The 21,701-nt window shown below is 36.3% G+C and overlaps 1 protein-coding gene across 2 annotated transcripts in view; it reads left to right on the top strand.

Moving 5' to 3' along the window:
- Positions 1-357: 357 nt before the first annotated feature.
- Positions 358-21,701, top strand: part of FBXO11 (F-box protein 11) — an 88,905-nt gene continuing 67,561 nt past the window's right edge. For both annotated transcript variants that reach the window (XM_079791690.1, XM_079791689.1), the window contains exon 1: positions 358-721. In XM_079791690.1, the coding sequence (XP_079647816.1) occupies positions 493-721 (229 nt within the window). In that variant the 5' untranslated portion in view covers positions 358-492. The remainder of the gene's footprint in view (positions 722-21,701) is intronic.

Genomic DNA, 21,701 nt, shown 5'->3' with positions numbered 1-21,701 from the left:
GGGGAGGAAGAGAGAAAAAAGCCGGGCGCCCCCTGCTCCCTCCCTCCCTCCTCTCCCTCTCCTTCTCCCTTCCTCACCCGCCCGCCCACTGCCCCCGCCGCCCAAGACGCCGCTCGGGAGTCGGCGGGCCCGGGGTCTGTCTCCTCAGCCGCCGACGCCGCGCTTCGCCTCGGAGCCCCAGGCGGGCGGACGCCCTTTCTTTCTTTCTCTCGCTCTGCCTGTCTCTCGGTCTCTGTCCCTCGCGGCCGCCCCGCCCGGCGGCCTCGGCCTTCCCCGTGCGTCAGGCCCGCCCGCCCGGCCTCGCTCGGTCTTCGTCTCCGCGGGCCTTTCTCTGTCTTCGGGGGCTCGCTCGGCCCCTCCACCCTCGCCGCCTCCCCTGCCCCTCGCTCCCTTTCCTTCCTCCCCTCCTCCCCACCCCCTTCTCCGGCCCGGGAGCTCGCTGTGCGTGTGCGTGTGTGTCCCTCCGCCAACGCCGCCACCTCAGCCCGGCAAATGAACTCCGTCCGAGCCGCCAACCGGAGACCCAGGCGAGTGTCGCGGCCGCGCCCGGTGCAGCAACAGCAGCAGCAGCCCCCGCAGCAGCCGCCGCCGCAGCCGCCCCAGCAACAGCCGCCGCCGCAGCAGCAGCCTCCGCCGCCGCCGCAGCAGCAGCAGCAGCCTCCACCGCCACCGCCGCCGCCTCCGCCGCTGCCCCAGGAGCGGAACAACGCCGGCGAGAGGGGTAAGGCCGCGCTCCTCCCCGCCGCCCGCCCGCCGGCTCGGGCGCCCGGCCGTTGGGGACCCGCGGGGAGGGAGGCCGGGGGTGGGAAACTGAGGCTGGCTGGAGGCGGGTCCCCGGTGCCGCAGTGTCAGCCGCCCCGGGCCCGGCCGGCAGGAAAAGCCGCGGCTTCCCCGCTCGCCCGGGCTCTCGCTCAGGCCGCGCTTTGTTTGGTTTCGGGGCTCGGCACCCTCTACCCCCACCCTCCCCTGTGGCTTCCAAGGCTGCCTCACGGACCCCCGGAGTCTGTGGGGGGTGGGGGAGGCGAAGGTGGAGATTTGCCCCTTCTCTGCCGCCGTCCCCGCTTCAGTCTCCCCTTTTCGGAGGGGCGGCGGGGGCAAGCACTGGGAGTGCTCGGGCGGCGGGGCTGGCTGGGGAACTTGTTTTCCCCCTTTTCTCTGCTAGCCTCCCCCTTCCTGTGGAGGAGGGGAGAGGGGGAATCGGAGTGGTCCGTGGTGTTGGCCGGGGAACTTGTTTCCCCCGCCCCCCCCCCCCCCCGCCCTAGTCACGGGGTAGGGGGAGCAGCGACTCCTCTCCCAACCCCATAATGTTTGCTGCGCAGTTTGGCTTTAGTTACAGAACCCCTGGCAGGACCCGTTAAATGAAGACCTTTAAATAAATAAATATAGAATCCATCGGCCATTTCCAGCCCCCTCCCTCGCGTGCAGTGCAGTTACCCTTAACGTTCTGTCGACACCCCTCTCGCCGGCTCTCCCTTAGTGAACCCCACGCCGCCGTACTACCCTCCACCTCCTAGTGGGGTTTGAACGCCCCTTCCATAGAACTGGCCGTGTGTGTGTGTGTGTGTGTGTGTGTGTACGCGCGCGCGCGCGTGTGTGTGTTGTGTGTGTGTTGTGTCCAAGGCCTAGTGAAATGTGTCATTTGGACCCAACTGTGCAGCTCTGTCTGGTAACCACCATTGTCTAAGGGCTGAGGCTCCCGGGGGTTGGATTCTTGCTTTAGCAAAAATAATGTTCAGTTCTACTTGGACGATGTGGTTATTTTGGGAGGTTTATGAGGTTGGGTGTTACACCTTGGTCTCTAAACGTAACGATTCTCTTTATTAATTAGCTGCTCTCAGTGGGGTGGAGGTCAATACCATATTTATGTGCCCGGTTGTTGTTTTTAGGAGGAGGGAATTGTTAGGAGACATTTTGCGTGTTTTCGTTGGCAGATTAAGGTTAATTTCACATGCGTTGGTTGTCACACCTCCTTGGATTAAGGGAATTGAGATTAAATGCTTTCAAAAAATTATACATTCTTTCCTTAACTGTTTCATTGTTGTACTTGATCGGAATAATTAACAAATGAAAGGGAGATGATAATCTGAAAAATAGTTTAAAGGGTTTTCACTAGTCACTGTTACAGATAGTCCTTTAGAAAGCAGTTTGCTGTATGTTGCTTGAAAGAATGTGATGTTTCAAGCCAGGTAGAGGTTTTGTGCAACATTATTGGTAAATACGTTTTAGTTATTCTTTGATACATTTACCAGTTTTTTGTAAGTTAAAAATATTGTAGTTTCATCATTTCCTTTCTCATTTGCATATTAGGGTTCGCCTGTGTTCCATTCAAATAATATTCAAGTCTCCTTCTAGAATTGGCACTATCCATAATAGAATTGAGAAAACAATGACACTGGGTTGAAATCCTAGCATAATACTCTATTGCTAGATGAAAAGCCTTTTCAGGATGTACCGATTTGTTAATAACATTAGCACTAAGTCACATTCTGCCAAACTTAATTTAGTCCCATTATGTGTTTTTAAATGTTTGTTCTGAATCTTCTTTTCATAATTTGTAATGTCAAACTTAGCTGAGGTACTTTTCTCTTGGACACTTTTCATTTGTTGAAATTATTAGCTACTAAAGTCTGTTTCCTTTTGAAGTTGACTGGGTTGTTGGTAGTCACATGCCAGAGTGTCAGTTTTCTTTTCATTAATGTCCATAAGATGACTAAGATATTCATGAATCAAAATTTTAGTGTGTATCTAACCAAATGATAAATCAAATTCACTGTAGAATTGTTGCTTTGCTGCAGCCAGTAGAAATTGTTCTGGAGATTCTATGTTGGCACAGAAGGGAAAAGAACTTGCTGATTAGTCTTCAGGGAAAATGCTATGGATCTTTTAGAGGGCAAATAAATGCCCTCAAAATGAAGAAAACAAAGATGAATTAAAAGACTAAAAATAATATTTTGCTAACTTTATGTAAAAATGTATTTCTTTGAAAAATGGTGTTTTGTTTACATTTTTTTAAATGTATAGTTCACATAATGATCAGAAGTTAACCAAGAAGAATACTTTTTATTTTAAAAGTTTTATGGAGCATGCAAAGTGTCACTATTCCTCGTTTGGATTGGAGGTTTTGTTGTTTAAGAATATGCTGGGTTTCATAATTTTGACAAGGCAATTAAGGAACTACAGCTAACATGGTGTGTGCCTGTGTGTGTGTGTGTGTGTGTGTGTGTTTACTAGCTCTTAATAGATATGTAACTCTTGATTAAGAGCCTTGGATGGAGTTAATAGTGGATCAGACAACTTTTCAGGAAGGGAATTGAAGAAGTGAGACTGTTTTAAAACAAGTTAACTCAATGTATATAAAATCACTTATTTATTTTACATAAAGGATGATCTTTTGACTCTTTAACGGTAATAAAATAGTTAAAAGATATAATATACTTTTGAAGCAAAAATCTGTCAGAACTGGTTTTTAGTTGCTCCTTTGCCCACGGGTTAATTGGCCTGAAAACTTTCTTGACATATCCTTACACACACACACACACACACACACACACACACACACACACACACGTGTGCAGAAGAAACAACCTCATAGAGTGAAAGCTTATGAGGACTTTTCAAAGCATTCCATGGGAGAGAATTTCTTACTGTAATAGTCTACCAAATCATTGGTTCTTTTAATTTTTTAATTTAAATTCCTGAATTTAGGATTTCACATACCACTTTAAGCTAATAGAAAATAATTTGTGTTCCACATAGGGACACTTTGATAATATATTCCAGAGTCAATGAAACTGAAAGTAGTATGGGGTTGAATATTTTATATTTTTCTTTTAAAATGCTAGAAGGATTTTAGTGTTTACAACTTATTCTGCTGTATTTCTCTTGATATCTATTTGGTTGGTAGTGATTTTCTAGAAGTATAAGGAAAGCTTACAAGTATGCAGAAGTGCTATGTAGTTTTTAGTTAAAATTGATTACTTTGAATAAGTAATAAATGCATATACCTGCCCTCCGCTACCAAATTCTGCTACCTGGAATCAATACTATTAGTTTCTCATTTATTATGTTTTAATAAAAAATGAAATTTGGCATCTGAAAATAATCTTGATATGGAAGTTTTTGAAAATGGGTGTGATTTTTGTTCCAGTTATTGGAAAATTCATAAGATTGTTTTGAAGTGCTGAAATTTTAACTGTGATCATTTATAGTTCAAGAAACTTAATACATTATATAAATGGATTTTGCTATCAGTGTCTAGTCTGAAATAAATGTAGAGAGTAAAAACTTAATCAGTCTCTCAATCCCATATGTATTTGTAGGATAAAAATATCACCTATGACTCTGAAATTAAAGAGGTTGTGTTTTTTTAACTGAATTTTTGGAAATAATTCAGTAGTATAGTATTACATGAAATATTCCAGATTGAGCTACATATTTATAATATGCAGCAGCCAGGAAACTCCTTAGTGTTCTAGTCATGCATGCTAATTATACGTTCTGTGGGATTGTTCTGGCCCATGATCATTTACCTTCAGATTTTCTTACTACTTGTAGAATAAGGAACTTCTGCAACCTTTCTCGATAGATTTCTGGGTAAGGAACATGATTTTTCCTGTTTAGGAATTAAGTACTGTATGTTACTATTCTCCCATCTGGTAGCTAAACCTTCAAAATATTTACTTCCCATTTGAGGAAAGATGCTGCTTAATGGTGTGATACGTGTGTGTGTGTGTGTGTGTGTGTGTGTGTGTGTGTGTGTGTGTAGCCTGTTTTCTCAAAACTTATAAGTTATTTGAGGAATACAAATGGGATAATGACAGTGCTGATGTCAAAGTTCTGCTGAGTAGTCCTAAGAGTTGTGCATGTACTGCTTTTCTCTTTACTGGAAATTCTGGCCAGCAACCTTGGAGACACCAGGTAAGGCAAGAACCACTAATAGATCCTGACTTGTTAGTGAGGACCCTTGGACTTAGATTTGACAGAATTCAAGGCTAGTGAGTATTTTCTTAGGTGGTTTTTTTTTTCTATTTGTTTTAACTTTGAAAATTTATAAATGATCTATAATGAGTTATTTGAACTTGAATTATCTTATTGTTCCCTGTCTATTACTAAAAGGTTACTGTTATTTTGTGTCTATCTTGTCCCACGGGTCTCTGAAGGATTATTCTGATTTAGACTTCTCATTTCACTAGTTTATTGGCCCTTTGAATTGCATTCTTGCCTTCCAGAGAACTCTGGTTAATCTGAGATTACTAGCAAGATACTCCCAAATTGTGGTTGCTACCTTCTGAAAATAAAGTTATAAAGAAATAAAATATAAGGTATGAGATATTTGGGTGGTATTATGGAAAGAGCTCAGAATTAGACCTATCTAGACCTAGGTTCTAATTCTGGCTACACTACTAACAAGCTGTTTGACATGGAGCAAGCAATATATTGCAGTCTTCCTTATCTTTTAAATGGGGCTGATAACACTTGCTTTATGGGGAAATTGTGAGAACAAGAGATAGTAAAGTACCCAGCACATGGTAGATGCTCAATAAATAGCAGTTCTTTTAAATATTAATAGTAAAGGAATGGAGTGGACTGTATATAAAACTAAATCCAGGAGATAAAATGTGCATGAGTCATTAAGAGTTTCTGACATCCACCAATATGCAATCTAGGTGACTTGTAAATTACTAATCTTACATCTAATGAATTGAAATATTCTTCGAAGAAAGAATGAAAAAACAGAATAGTGATAAACATTGACTGTTTTTGCTTATGTACTAGAGTCTGTGCCAGACACTTTCTTACGTACTATCTCATTTAACCCTTAACAATTCCGTAAGGTGGACATTACACAAGAGTGAATATGCATAGTATGTAGCAGAGAAGAATTTCAAAACTGATTTATGTCACCTGGTTTTTCCATAAACAAGGGGAGATAACAAAATGCATTTGGCATAATGTCTCCATCACTTTTCTGGAGGAAATAACCTAGCCCTTGGAGAGCACATCTGTCCCCTATCCTATCCCATCTATCCTATTGGAGACTGATCTGATGCCCTTATTGTTAAATCATCTGGTTTCACATTTTCTAAGTTAACCTTCTGATCATAATTTCATCTCTCATGTAAATTTATGTCCTGAAGAGATTGCACTGATTGGCCAGCATGTTTTCTAGCTTGTTGATGAGATCACTAAGCACTCATTGTACAAAGAAGGGTAGATTTCCCTTGAATTGCTCATAAGTTATGAATAAAGGCTATTAGGTCATTTTAGCTCATAGTTATAGACTGGACTGTTTCAGAAAGGAAAAAATGTGAGTTAAATTAGACTTCAGCAGTAATTTTGACAGGTTTGTGGATGAATTAATCCTTTCCTCACTATAGTTTGGTGTTTTTACGTGCATAGGTTTGGATTTTGTATATGTTTGGTTAATACAAGATATGTACTTAAACTTAATCCTTAGAAAATAGGGAAATGAAACCAACTAACTTCCTTTACATAATTTATTTTAGTTGAAGGCAAATATCGAAAATATTTACTTTACTTTGAAAATGAATGCATTGTGTGTGTTTTTTTTCTTCATTTTAAAACACCCAAAATAAGATAGCATGTATAAAGCAAATATAAGTTCTGTATGTTAGTTGCTTACTCTCCCAATTTCTAAAAATACAATTGTCAAATGTTCTGCCCTTCGAACAATTGAAAATTGTGTGACTGTTTAAAAGAGAAAAAAATAATGCTATTCTATCAAATGGTGGCTAAGCCTTAAGAAACATTAAAGAATACTTCCACATCTCATGAGAGATGAGGTGTCATTCATCTATTTTTTTTAAGAGAGCCTACTTTTCTATTTCCTCAAAACTCAAAAATTATTTAGTGATAGAAATGGAGTAGCAGTCCATATTTTAAAATTATTTTTCTAGTAACAGTGATAATCTTCGTTTCACTATTTTCCCTTAGTGTAGGGGTTGTGTCAAAATCTTTGACTTGAAACTTTTTCATTATCATGAAATTAATTGGCTATTAAGTGGGTTCAACCTATGGTATTGGTTTCTTTAGTACCAGGTATTGATAACTGACTTGAATCAGTTTAGCCTTTGCTAGCTTGCCAACTCCGTTTGGGTTTAGATCTGAGAATTCTTTTTTATGTTCAAGTATGATTTTGCACACATGGTCTATAACATAGTATATAATATATAAGATGTGGCTTTATGAGAATCTAACACTTCAGAGGAAGGGAGTGGGGAAGAGGAAGAACATACAACTATTTTTTATTCACCTGTTATATTTTGAGATGGGCAGGGTTGGTATACAGTACATCATAATGTCACTGGTAATTGTTCCTTCACACACTATTGATCATATCTTGTTTAAAAAATAAAAACAAGCTTTAAGGAAAATTAGAAGTTAGTACAATTTAACAAATGAAAAGTAGGAGTCTTCCAGGTTAGGCAGAGAAGAAAGATGACTTGTTTGAAAGAAATGGCGATGGGTGAAGAAAGTAGCCACAGAAGTAATTCACAGTTGTGTACAAATGACTGATATCTTCATAATCATTTGAATTGCATTTGCATTTTTCAAAAACTGATTACTTAGTCAAGTTTTGGTATTTTAGGACCAGTAAAAGATAAGAGAAACTAGTGATTTGGATAAAGACATTTTGGGAAGAGTACTTCCTCAGAGGCAAAATAAGCATGTCAAGGAGGGAGAAAATAGAAAATTCTTGCAAGAGTTACTTACCTTACATATATTATTGTTTTTCCTTATCTACTTCTGAACCTAAAATTTTTCTTAAAGTTTCACTCTTTTTTCCCCAAAAGACTAATTTTAGGTAAGGGTTGGGATAGAAGAGAAAGAATTAGATCAGGTAGGAGTGCCAATATTATGGGCCATTTAAATTAGTAGTGGTCATTTGAATTCAAAATAGTCTACATATAATTATTTCTATATTTATGTGTATATATATATGTATATAGTTATTTAAATAATGGAAATAAATTTGGTCTTTTTAAAGGTTGTCATGAAAGTATACATGTGCACAAATTGGTGTTCTCAGCTTTAGAACTTTTTCACAATAAAACCAATGTAATCAATAAAACCTAGATTAAGAAATAATGCCCTGCCCTAACTGGTTTGGCTCAGTGGATAGAGCGTCGGCCTGCGGACTGAAGAGTCCCAGGTTCGATTCCGGTCAAGGGCATGTACCTTGGTTGCGGGCACATCCCCAGTGGGAGGTGTGCAAGAGGCAGCTGATCAATGTTTCTCTCTCATCGATGTTTCTAACTCTCTGTCCCTCTCCCTTCCTCTCTGTAAAAAATCAATAAAATAAAATAAAAAAAGAAATAATGCCCTAGTTTGTTTGGCTCAGTGGTTAGAGCATTGGACTTCCAACTAAAGGGCTCTATTCCAGTCAAGGGCATATACCTCAGTTGCAGGTCTTGGTGGGGACAGAAGGGAGGGCATGTGGGAGGCAACCAGTCGATGTGTCTCTCTCACATCTATGTTTTTCTCTGTCTCTCCCCCTCCCTTCTATTCTCTCTAAAAGATCAATGGAAAAAAATATCCTGGGGTGAGGATTAACAAAAAAAGGGGGGGGGGATAAAACACTATAAGCATATGCCCCACCCTTCCCAGTCACTACCCCCAACTCTTTCTAACAGCTTAAATTAGTTTTACATGGTTTTGAACCTTATGTAAATGTAATCATCTAATACGTATTCCTATGTGTCTGACTTCTTTCACTAGTATTTGTGAGTTCCATCCATGTTGTTGCTTGTAGCAATAGTTTGTTCATTCTTGTTGCTGTATAATGTTACATTGTATGAATATATTACAATTTATTCATTCTACAGAGTTGTTTTCCTATTTGGCTGTCAGGAATAGTGCTACTATGACCATTTTATATATATCTTTTGGTGCACACATGCACACATTCCCTACCATTGTTTATCTTTTCCCAAAGGCAAAACTTTCATTTACTTTACAAGAAATGGAAGATGAAATAGCTCTAAGACAGATATAAATATGGCTTCTCATGATTACATTGCTGAAACAATTGGTGATTTTATTTCAGATATTAATGTGTTGGGTTTTTTTAAAAGTCTTTTAGTATGTCCATTTGCATCCTTTAACAGTTCAGTGTTAGTTAGAAAGTTGACCCATCAGCTTAATATACTTTATTTTTCCCCAAAGATCATGGTTTGGGTTATTTTGAGGAAGGAGGAAATTTCTTATTATACTACGGAATTTTTAAAAACACTGTGGCCTTTAATATGTGATTCTGAGCCTTCATTTAAAAAACAAAACAAAAAGAAACTTGTTTCTTTTTGCTACTGCCATAAATATTTTTGTTCCTTCATTTCAATTTGGAGCCTTGTTTCTTACTACATTTAAGCTTATCCTTTTAACTCTTATGAAAATACTTTGCTCTTGGTTGGTTGTTTCATTTTATTTCTTTTTCTGCATACCTTGGTTATTTTTATTATCTTACATTCAGTTTATTTTAAAATTATAAAACTTTCACAGAAAAAAAATTGGAGTACATTTTGCTCTCAAAATTGTTTTTCTATTTCTTGACCAGATCTGTCAGTTACCTGTGTATAGGAAGAATGTGTAAGAGTGCCACTAGCAGCATCATAAGTTCTTCCTCAAGTGAAAGCTTGTGCTTAAGTGCTAGTGGCTTATAAGCTTATATCCCCTGAGAATGACAGCTGGAACTCTGTTCTTAAGGAACTACTTGCTTGAAACTGATGATATGGTAGCCTTAGATACCAAAAGAGTAAGATTTCAATATTTTATGTGTGCTCTTTCAGCACTATGCAGTCCAGTGTTAGTGCAAGCAGTTCTTTCTTGTCCATGACAAGCAGTGTGGAAGAGACTGCCACCTTCTTTTCTGTCTTTTTTTTTATTTTTTTAAAACGTAGCCATGTTCAGCAAATGTTGCTGTAAAGTTTGAGCATAAGGAGCCAAAGCTTTTTCGTAGTTGCTTTTTTATTTTCTTCTAGAGTGGTATCTTAATCTCATTTCTAAATTAGGGGATTTTGAATAAGGTGGAAACTGAGTTGCTCTAAGTCTCTTTCTACAGATAGAATTGTTTTCCTGTTTGGCTGTCAGGAATAGTGCTATTTGAGTTATGAGTATAAATCAGTGAGATCTGATTTTGTAGACATAGTTCTTGCCTTTTGGAACTTATACTTGAGATAGAGACTGCATTTAAATAACTTTGAAGAGCAAGATGAATTGCAAATAAGTGTGTTGGTATTGTTTTCATTGTCTTCTGATGAGAGAGAGAGAGAGAGAGAGAGAGAGAGAGAGAGAGAGAGAGAGAGAATCATTTGTTGTAACCTTTTCCTTAAGTCTGTTAGAGAGTTTTCTGTGAAACACTATTAAGATGGTTTGTTTAAACTCCCTGCTGTCTGATATGTTCTACCCTTTAATTGTTCATTGAATTACCTTTATGTCATGCTTAGAAACTTGTTTCAGCCCAAAGATTAAGCTAAGTTATAGCATGCTTATATAAGTGATTAAGAAAGAAACGTGTCTAGTAAAGGAATTTACCTGCAGAGTTGGGGTCATTCATCTTGTTTTCATAATATCATCCTTCATTATAGTCATTGTTTTGCCTTTACATCCAGAAACAAAGTAGGAGGACAGATTAAAGTTAGATTACATGTTGCTAGAATCTAAACTCCTCAGTTGCAGAGATAAAACAACACTTTTAAGGTTCTTCATAGCATCTGTAAACCCACATACCAAGTAATTATAACTCTCAGGGTACCTTTATGAATATTTCTAATTCTGTTTTAGTATCTTTATTGCTACATCTAACAGGGAACCTGTTCTCTATTTCTGAGTCATTTGATTTGAGAACCACTTAGCTAAAATCTTTAAAGCTGAAAAACTGAGCTGGAAGATCTGGATGTAATGAGTTTGTATAGGGTCTGCAAAGTTGGGTGATTTTAGAGGTCTAGAAAAGTGTCAAAATACCAATCATTGACATGCATTGATAACACACACACACACACACACACACACACACACACACACACACACACACATGCACAGGCACAGAAATGGAATATGCACTCTTGATTTTGTAAAGTGTCTAAAAAATTTTGGTGAAATATTAGCAGTAGTGCCTTGTGATGGTGGAGGTAAGGTGATTTTTTGTTCGTATTTCTACTTTTTTTTTTTTTCCAAATACTATATGGAATCTGGAAGAAGGGAGGTTTGTATTTTTTAAAAGAATTTAATAGTTCTGATTGTGATGTGAACTTATATTATTGCTTGGTTTGATGACATATTCTCCACATAGGTCATTTTAAGTTTGAATAAAAGCTTAAAACTTTCAATTTTTCAATGCTATTGTGTTTTAAGTGGTTATTAATTTATGAAAATTCTTAATTTTGTATTCACAGTAACTTTAGGATAATAGTTGATGCTATTATAGGTGATGAGGATAATTGGTGATCAAAAAGTCAGAATTTAGAATTAAAACAAAATTTTATATTTGAACTTTGAGCCAATGATTCTGTCTTTCTAGGATAAGTTTGTGACTGTAGATTATGGTAGTAAGTACAAATATTATTTTAATTGCATGCCTGACTGAATGATGAAAAATGGAAGTTTATTGTGCAAACAATTGGATATTAGAAAAGAGAAATTTACTTGATCACAACAGGTGGCTATTTCTTTTGTGTCTTGGTATGGTATGGACTCAGATCTATTTGGTAATATGTGAGAATATTTTCTTTTCATAAAACTGGAATTAGCTGTAAAGAATGTAATGACTAAGTTTATTAAGTTGAAACAAATTGCTAAGGGAAATTGCTGTGTCATGATCAATTTAAAAGAGTCACACCCTTTACTTTCTAATACACTATATTTATATTCTAAAACATTTTGGATTATGGGACCTAATGTGTTTGTGAATAAATAAGAACGTAATAATGATTATTTAAAAATGGGCTTTTGAAGCTTAAATTTAGTTATTAGATTTGCAATTAATTTATCTCACACTCAACTAGTCTTCTGATCATCTTACTTAAAGACTATAAACCTAAACCAAGTGAAAACAAGCATTTTTCTATTAGATAATACATTAAAAACCTTTATTAAAAGAGGTGAACTATGGTTTTTTACTTTGTTTTTAAAATAGGGACTGCTGATATGGTTTAGGGTAAATCAGTCACTGATTTGATAGTAATTCTAGATAGAAGTAATCTAGATAATTCTAGATATTAATAACATAGCTTTATGAAGAGCTGATTACAAATGTATTTAAAGTATTTTTCTGAAACAGTGACTTTTTGGTAGCTGAACAGGGAACAAGAGCAACACATGCCAGATGTAAATAAAGTTTTTATTCTTTTTGGAAGCAGTCATCTTGCTGTTGTGACAGTTGGCAAAAAATTTTTAAAGTTGCGTTATGTGGAAACTACAACTTATAAAAACAGTGCTACCCATTTGCAAATAGACATTAGTAAATAGTTGTTTTTGTTTCCCTTCAACTTCTCTGTATCCAGATTTGTTCAAATAATTACTGATTTGTTACTAATCATATTAACTTTCATAGATTTTTAAAAAATAGTATGAAGTTAAGTGCCTGGAAAACTAAGATCATGGGCAATAATTTTTAAAAATAGTATCAAAATCAAATTACTTTGAATAGCCTGTTTTTTTAAATAAAATAAAAAAGCTAATGTGCTTTAATCTTAGTAGAAATAACAGCAAAAGAAAAGAGTAGTCACTTAGAAATGTTTAGCCAGAACTAAATATAGCAGCAAGAGATATGGACTATAGTTAAATGGATCAGTCTAAAGTGTGTGTGCCCATGTAAATACATGATACTATATCATAGCAATAAGACTTGTAAAATGTTAAAATGGATGGGAAAATATGCCTATTAGGAAAAATCTGTTATCATAAAGAGGGACAAGCTATCTGTAGCTGGTGGTTCAGTTGGTTGGAGTGTCATTCTGTACACCAAAAGGGTTATGGGTTCATTTCCAGTCTGAGCAAGTGCTGGAGGCAACCAATCTATGTGTCTCTCTCACAGTTATGGCTTTCTCTCCCCTCACTTCCACTCTCTCTAAAAATCAATGGAAAAAAATATCCTTGGGTGAAGATTAGCCAAAAAAATAAAAATAAAAAGATAATTGCAAATTGATTATTCATTTACAAAAATATTCAGTTTCCTACTTTGTTCAGTACCAAGAAATATATTGCAAATGATTCAAGAGCTAAAAAAATTTTAATTTTTTATTGTAGTAAGAACATTTAACATGTTCTCTTTTAACAAATTTTTGAGTATAATATACTAGTAGTATTGATAACTATAGGTGAAGTATTGTAAATCAGGTCTCAAGAACTAACTCATCTAGCATAACTGAATCTTTATGCTCATTGAATATCAACCCCCCATTTCTTCTTCCCCCAGCCCCTGGCAACCACCATTCTACTCTACCTCTATAAATTTCACTATTTTAGGTACCTCATATAAGTAGAATCATGTGGTATTTATCTTTTTGTAACTGGCTTATTTTACTTAGCATAATATTCTCCAAGTAACAACTCAACAATTTTTAAAAATCATAAAAGAATTAGATGAAAGTACTTTTTCCTAAGCAAGATAAAAAGAAAGTTAAAAATCATTAAAGAGTGATCAAGAAATTGACTTAATAGGTGCTAATAAAGTTAAGGCAAATGGCAGACTGGAAGAAAAAATTGCACCTCGTCAAACATACAAATGATTAACATAATGCATGAGTTTTCATGAACATTTTAGAGATAAAATATTAATTATTGAGCTAAACTTTACTCCCTTTAAAGAAGTACCTTCTGCCCTACCTGGTTTGGCTCAGTGGATAGAGCGGTCAGCCTGTGGGCTGAAGGGTCCCGGGTTCAATTCTAGTCAAGGGCACATGCCCAGTAGGGGGCATGCAGAAAGCAGCCAATCAATGATTCTCTCTCATGGATGTTTCTGTCTCTCTATCCCTCTTCCTTCCTGTCTGAAATCAGTAAGATAAAATAAAATAAGAGTAGAGGGGAAACTAGTCTAAGGGCTGAAACGGTTTAGAAAGACTTCCCAGAGAAAATGAATAACTTAGATCTTGAAGAATGAGTATGTCACAGATGGCATGGGGAATGGGCGGGCAGGCGGGGGGGGGGGGGGGGGGGGGGGAGGGCGCATCCTTAGTAAGAGGAAATGGGACAGACAAAGGGCATTGGAAGAGTTACCAGAGCAGAATTTTTACTCTGTCATCATGCTCTGTTCATTTCTCAGTTCACTTTATGTTGGTGTTTTTTTCCAAAAAGGAAATTATAGTTGAATTTAGGCACTCTTCTGTCTTCAAGGCTTTACTCTACCAATTGTGGAACAATCTAAATTCCTTAGCCCCAATTCAAAGTCTTCTATACTTTGGCTTCCTGTTTTATTTTTACATGATTTTTATTTTGACAGACTAATCTATATATTGTTCTTGAATGAACCATACACATTGCTATTACATATATGTGTGTGTGCTTTTTTTTTTACTCTGGTGTAAAATTTTGCGTGTAGTTGTTGCTTGACCTCAGTATTTGGTCACTTCCTTTTGTGCCCCCATGCCTTCTTGATAGCTACCCATATCCCAACCTCAGGTGCTTGCTATCATTTGCAATTGTTGGTAGGTCCATTTATGCTTAATGTGTGAAGGATTATCAATAAATATTTGATAATATTTTATATAGTAAGTTCTTCTGTATTCCAAATGTTTTGTTTATAATACTGTTTGGCAATTAAGTTTCTGAAAACTCACCAGAATATGTTTTTCTTATTAATAGCTATCTACTATAGGTGTATGGACTTGTAATATACAATAGAAATGATGTATAATTTATATATTAAGGATAACAAGGAGAAAATATTTTTGTAAGCTTTTAAGTACCAATTAAGCTATCTAGATATCCATGGAAAAGCAACACAAGGAATTTCTGTAATAATTATAATTTCTGCTCTACCCAGTTTGGCTCAGTGGATAGAGCGTAGGCCTGCGGACTAAAAGATCCCGGGTTCAATTCCAGTCAAGGGCACATGCCTGGATTGTGAGCTCGATCCCCAGTAGGGGACGTGCAGGAGACAGCCAGTCAATGATTCTCTCTCATCATTGATGTTTCTATCTCTCCTTCTCCCTTACTCTCTGAAATCAATAAAAATATGTTTTAAAAAAATAATTATAATTACTACTTAGTAGTTGTAATATTTATAGTCAAGTTTATTGATTACTCTGTTCTAGGTAGACACTAAATACTCATTTTATCCTTACAGAAGTTCCCATATGTAGATAATATACCCATTTCACATATGAGGAAACAGAAATTTATAGAGAATTTAAATAACAAGAACTAGTAAATGGCAACTGTAGGGTTAGAATCCATTTATTCAGTATCATTATCTCCCATGTACAAGTTTTTTTAAATACATAATTTTGGGGAAATATTTGTTGATGAAAATGAGTGCCAGTTGCACTACAATTACCTGCTTTTAGAAGGCAGGAGTAGTAAATTATATGTTTCCCAAGAAAATTTTCAAAATTCAGAAAAGCATAAAAAGAAATTGAAAATTAGCAATAAACCAAACTAGAGAAAATAGGCATTTCTTTTGCTATAAAAATAATATGTAGAAACATATGCAAAATTACATATACTTTCATTGTAATCATGCTATATGTCATTTTATATTTTCCCCTTGTTAACATATATTGTTTTCCCACTAGAAATACATATGCATAAATGTATATATTCTTTTAAAATGATTCTCATTGGCTACATAATATATTTTATGTATGTACTTGAGTTCATTTTATCATTTTCCCATTGACTGACAAGGAGGTTACCTCTAAATTTTCTCTATTATACACTGCACTGTAAGAAGTAATCAGGATGGGTGCTGTGAGTTCCAGCGTTGAGGTTCCCCATCTCTCCAAAACAACTATGATTAAACAAGCACACACAATTGATAATTAGACTTTCGGCATGAATATAGCTGCATAAGTCTGCATCTCTCCCCTCTTAGAACTCATTTAAAAAAGTAAGAAGAAAAATGTTTCAACTTCCCATTCTCAGTAAACTGAAAGGCATTATATGTAGTTTCTAAATTTTATTTAAGGGCTGTCAAAAGCATCTGAGAAGGGGCAGAAGTTGTGAGCTTAAATATACTTACTGAAGGTAAGGTGTTCAACTTGAAGTTCAAAAGCTAAATCTCTTATTTATAATGGCAGGATTGGTGACAGAAATACCTGGTTTGAAAAGGTAGAGCTACATGCATACAGAGCCATGTGTATAAGAACCAACTTTTCTTTGTATTCTCTATATAGCATCAAAGGAGGAGTCATTGGACTGTGAAGCCTGTCCTTCCTTCACTCCACATGAGTAAATAGCTGGTTCAGGAAAATCCAACTTATTTTATTATTAAAAATACAAAAGAAAATGACACAACAGCAAAACTTCCAAAGGACACTCATTAGAAAAATGTCACTACAGAGCAGATGAAAATTGTGACCCAACATTTTACCATACATTTATTTAGAGTTGAGGAAAACTCTACAAAAGGAGAACATGAAGCAGAAATGCAGGAACTCTGGGAAGAGATGAGAAGGTAACAGGGAAAAATGAAATATGAGAGAATTTTTAAAAGAAATTGAAGAGCAAACACTAGCAAATGCAGATGAAATTGGAAGGAGCCCAAGGAGGAGACTAGACCCAAGGAAAGCACTATAAAGGACATAAGGCTAAAATAAGAAAGATGGACAAAAATGAAATGGAAATGAGGATTTTTTAAGTTTTAGAAAATGATACAAAAGGATATAGATCCAACACACTTAAAAGTGAAACCCATGTAATAGAAATTCAGTGCAACAACAAATTATAAGTACAATGAAAATGTCACAGAACTGAAATATATATATTGAAAGGGTACCTATGCCAGAGAAAACTAATCAGAATGGTCATAAAGATAAACAAAGATTCCTATGGGCAACCAAACATCTTCCTCATCCCCTGCACAAAATCCTTTATAAGGGGTTGATATCAGGCTGGCCTCAGATTTTGCCACAACATTCAATACCAGAAATCAGTAGAGCAATGTTTGTAAGATAAAGAATTAAAGTGGGAGCCAGATATTTCATATCCAGTCATGACATTCTTCAAGTATAAAAGATAACAAACAGAACTCAGGGAATATTGTTTACATGAACACTTCTGGAGGAAACTACTAAAGGATAAACTTAAGCCAACCAAGAGACATCTGAAGAAAGCATTGGTAGTAAGCATTGAATACATACAAACATACATACATACATATAAAATAGTCCTGAAGTCTAAAACAAATGTAGAGATCATGATGACAGTACATAATGTTATAGACCCTGATGTTATAGAACTGATAAAACCTAATAAAATTTGAGAGAAGGAAATTTGTGGATTATACATTATAATTACAAGTAGTAAAAACGATATGTACTAGTAAAGATCACAAATCAAGTAATAGAAGTATAAACATATTTACCACTTCAAAGGAAGCCCTAAAGATAACATTTTTTAAATATATTTTATTGATTTTTTACAGAGAGGAAGGGAGAGAGAGAGTTAGAAACATCGATGAGAGAGAAACATCTATCAGCTGCCTTCTGCACACCTCCTACTGGGTATGTGCTGGCAACCCAGGTACATATCCTTGACCAGAATCGAACCTGGGACCTTTCATTCCGCAGGCCAGCACTCTATCCACTGAGCCAAACTGGTTAGGGTAAGGTAACACTATCGATTAAATCAGGTGGAGGGAGGAAAAGGAAACATGTTAATTTTGACATTGTTCATAATAAGGAACTATAGTCATCTAAAGAGGTGGAAATCTAGGGGAATTCTGCTAAGTTATAATTATAAGAACAAAAGTATAAATCTTACTAAATTATAGAAAGAACTATAAACCAGTCAAAAAGAAAACATCATTTGGTAAAAGAATACTGACATGCACACATGTAACAAAACACGGCAATACTAAGGCCAAACATGTCTTTCATATAAAAAGATAGAAATAGGCCTAAGTCACGTTTAAAGATTCAAGGCTTATGTAGGATGTACACCTACAACAAAATGATTGTGAAAGGTTAACATTTTAAATGATGGGCAAAGTGCCTGGCTAGTGTGGTTCAGTGGTTGAGTATCAACCTATGAACCAGAGGTCATGGTTTGATTTTCCTGGTCAGGGCACATGCTTAGGTTGCATGTTCGATCCCCAGTGTGGGGTGTGCATGAGGCAGTCGTTCAATGATTCTCATCATTGATGTTTCTATTTCTTTCTCCTTCTCCCTTCCTCTCTGAAGTCAATAAAAATATATTTTATAAAAAACGTAATGATACCCTAATTCTGTTCACTTTGCCTATCTTTTAAATATATTTTTTATTGATTTCAGAGAGGATGGGAGAGGAAGAGAGAAATAGAAACATCAGTTATGAGAGAGAATCATTGAACAGATGCCTCCTGCATACCCCACACTGGGAACAGAGCCCCATCCCAGGCATGTGTCCTTGACTGGAATTGAACCTGTGACCCTTCAGTCCGCAGGCTCACGTTCTATCCACTGAGCCAAACCGGCTAGGTTAGGGTATCATGATCTTAATGTACAAGATGGATTTAACACTAAAAAGAAGATACTTATTTCTTAAAGAATTTAATGTAAGTTCAACAGCTGTGTCTGTATATCAATAGCAGCAACCTAGTCTAAGCCAAAATTTACAAAAAGAGGAAAAATGGAAACATCATTAGAAATATTTAATTGAAACAAGCCTTGAACAAATGAAAAGACACACCAGGTTTTCTGGATATGAAGAATAACATTGTAATAGTTCTTATTGAGGTAATTTACAAAGTAGTTTTAAAACTAGATGAAGGAAGGAATAATAGCCATAAAAGAAACCAAAATTGCCGGTGAGGCTCAGTTAGTTGGAGCATCATCTGGACACAGAAAGGTCTCAGGTTCAATTCCCAGTCAGGGCACATGCCCTGGTTGCAAGCTCCATTCCCAGTGTAAGGTGTGCAAGAGGCAGACGTTCAGTGATTCTCATCATTGATGTTTTTCTCTCTCCCTCTCCCTTCCTTTCTAAAATCAATAAAAAATAATTTATTTTTTAAAACAGCAACAACAAAAACAATTCACTTCTTCTCCTATAGCAGCCATACAGCTCCAAATGGTACTCTCTGAAGGATACCAAGCCATCACTCACATAGAGCAGACTCCTTAGTTTTTTTTTAAAAGAGAGAGAAATAAGATAAAAATAAAAATCAATGGAAAAAATAACCTCGGGTGAGGATTAACAAAAAAAGGAAGGAAGGAAACCAAAATTAAGTAGATGTTAATTAACAAATGGATATTCAGAGAGAACACTGAAATCATTTACTGAACTCAGGTGAGACATACTAGACTGAACACAGTCAATAAAAATTTAGTGATTTGGAACATAATATTGAGTTCACACAGAATGTAGCAAAAGAGAAGTGAAAGATAAGAAAATAAATAGATTGAGAAATGCAGAGATGTCCAAAAGAAATTTTAGGAGCAGATTAGAGTAGTACAGAAACAGTATTTAATGAGACAATGAGTAAGTTTTTCAGAACAGAAGTAAAACTTATGTTTCCATATTGAAAGTGTGCATTACTGGACAATTGCTTAGCAGGATAAATAAATAAATAAATATTCTAAATGCTTAATAATGAAATTGCAGAACATAAAAAATAGTTTGTTAAAATGATAAAAAGGCAGAATGCCTACACCAAAATACCAGTTATACTAACAATATAGTTACCAGAACAATAATTTCAAGAAGATAACGGGATACTTTTTCCTCAATATATAGAAGGAATATAACTTTTCCCTCTATTCTATACGTATTTAAACTATCAGCAAGAATAAGACCTAAAGTAAAGATAGACACATCAGCCCTGGTCGGTTTGGCTCAGTGGATAGAGCGTCGGCCTGTGGACTGAAGGGTCCCAGGTTCAGTTCCGGTCAGGGGCATGTACCTTGGTTGCGGGCACATCCCCAGTGGGGGGTGTGCAGGAGACAGCTGATCGATGTTTCTCTGCCATCGATGTTTCTGACTCTCTATCCCTCTCCCTTCCTCTCTGTAAAAAAATCAATAAAATATATTTTTTTTAAAAAGACACATCATTTATAAAAACTTACGCAAGAATCAAAGGGTGTACTTGAGTAGGAAGAATAGTAAACTAGAGAAATAATTGGATTTAAAAGAATACATCATGAGCAAATAATTGGTTTTTAAAATGTTACTAAATCAGGTTTATTATTGATTGTAAATATGTATATTTTTTTAAAGTAGAACTAAAATATTAGAGAATAACGAAAGTTGGAGGGAATAATTACATTGAGTTAATTCTTTTGTTCACGAGAAGTGAGTACAGAAAGAAATACTGACTAACTTTAGGGCATCTTACAAAAATAAATACTCTTTTTGGCTCTGCAGTCAGACTATCTCAATGGAATCCTAGTTTAGCCCTTACTAGCTGTGTAACATTACAGTAATCTCACCTTCTTGTATGTAAATTTCCTTATCTGTAAATGGGGCTGATAATATCTCCTCATAGTGTTGTGAGGATTAAGTGAAATACATATAAAGCCATTAGAAAAATACATATAGGCATTTGATATATGTTTGCTGGTGCTACTTTTTTTTTCTTTTTTAACTTAAGGATAACCACAAAAAGAATAGAAATAAAATCAATGGCTTTCAGGCCAGCAGAACTAAAATTAAAAATTGAAAAAGGCTTAACCATCAGGATTAGACTAATTTTAGTTTTTTATTTTCCTTTTTGAGCAGTTCTAACTACTTATCAAGGTTGGTATTTTTAAGACTTATTCTTTCAGAAATCTTCCAAAGAACAGGAAAATTTTACTTTTTTAAAAAATTATTCTATCTTGCAATTACCATATGAGTTAATCAGACCCTTTCTATAAATCTAAGGTGCATTAATAGGGTCTTAGTGATCTTACTTTTCCTATATCTTCAAATATTTTGCTATTTAATTTTAGGAATTGTATCATTACCACCAATTCCTACTATGCTAAAAAATAAAATAAAATAAAAGACTAAAGTAAGAATGGTGGGTCCTAGCCAGTTTGACTCAGTGGATGATAGAACATCGGTCTGCGGACCTAGGGGTCCCTGGTTAGATTCTGGTCAAGGGCACATACCTCGGTTGTAGGCTCCTCACACCAATCAGTGTATTTCTTTGACATCGATATTTCTCTCTGTCTTTCCCTCTCTCTTCCACTCTCTAAAAAATCAATGGAAAAATATCCTTGGGTGAGGATTAAAAAAATAAATAAATACTTAATTAAAAAAAAAAGAATGGTGGGATATCCTAGAAGGAAGATGCAATAGTGAAATAGTCATTTTTCAGTTTTTAAATTGTATTTGTCAAGTATTTCATTATCCTTTGAAATGGTATAAAAGAGGATGAGAGACATACAGACCAGAAAATAAATGCAAAGAAAAAATTAGCACTTCAGACCTGACCTGTCCAATATGGTAGGCCACTTGCCACATTATGGATTACTCAAAGTTTACTGTTTTAATCTTATCCAAAACACCCTCCAACTTGACACACAAAACCATCACAAGTTCACCTCTTGTCAAACTTACACCATAAA

The sequence above is a fragment of the Cnephaeus nilssonii genome (assembly GCF_951640355.1).
Source record: "Cnephaeus nilssonii genome assembly, chromosome: 15".
Classification (NCBI taxonomy): Eukaryota; Metazoa; Chordata; class Mammalia; order Chiroptera; family Vespertilionidae; genus Cnephaeus; species Cnephaeus nilssonii.
Note: the sequence above shows the minus strand (reverse complement) of the source record. Positions and strands in the feature narration are given on the sequence as shown.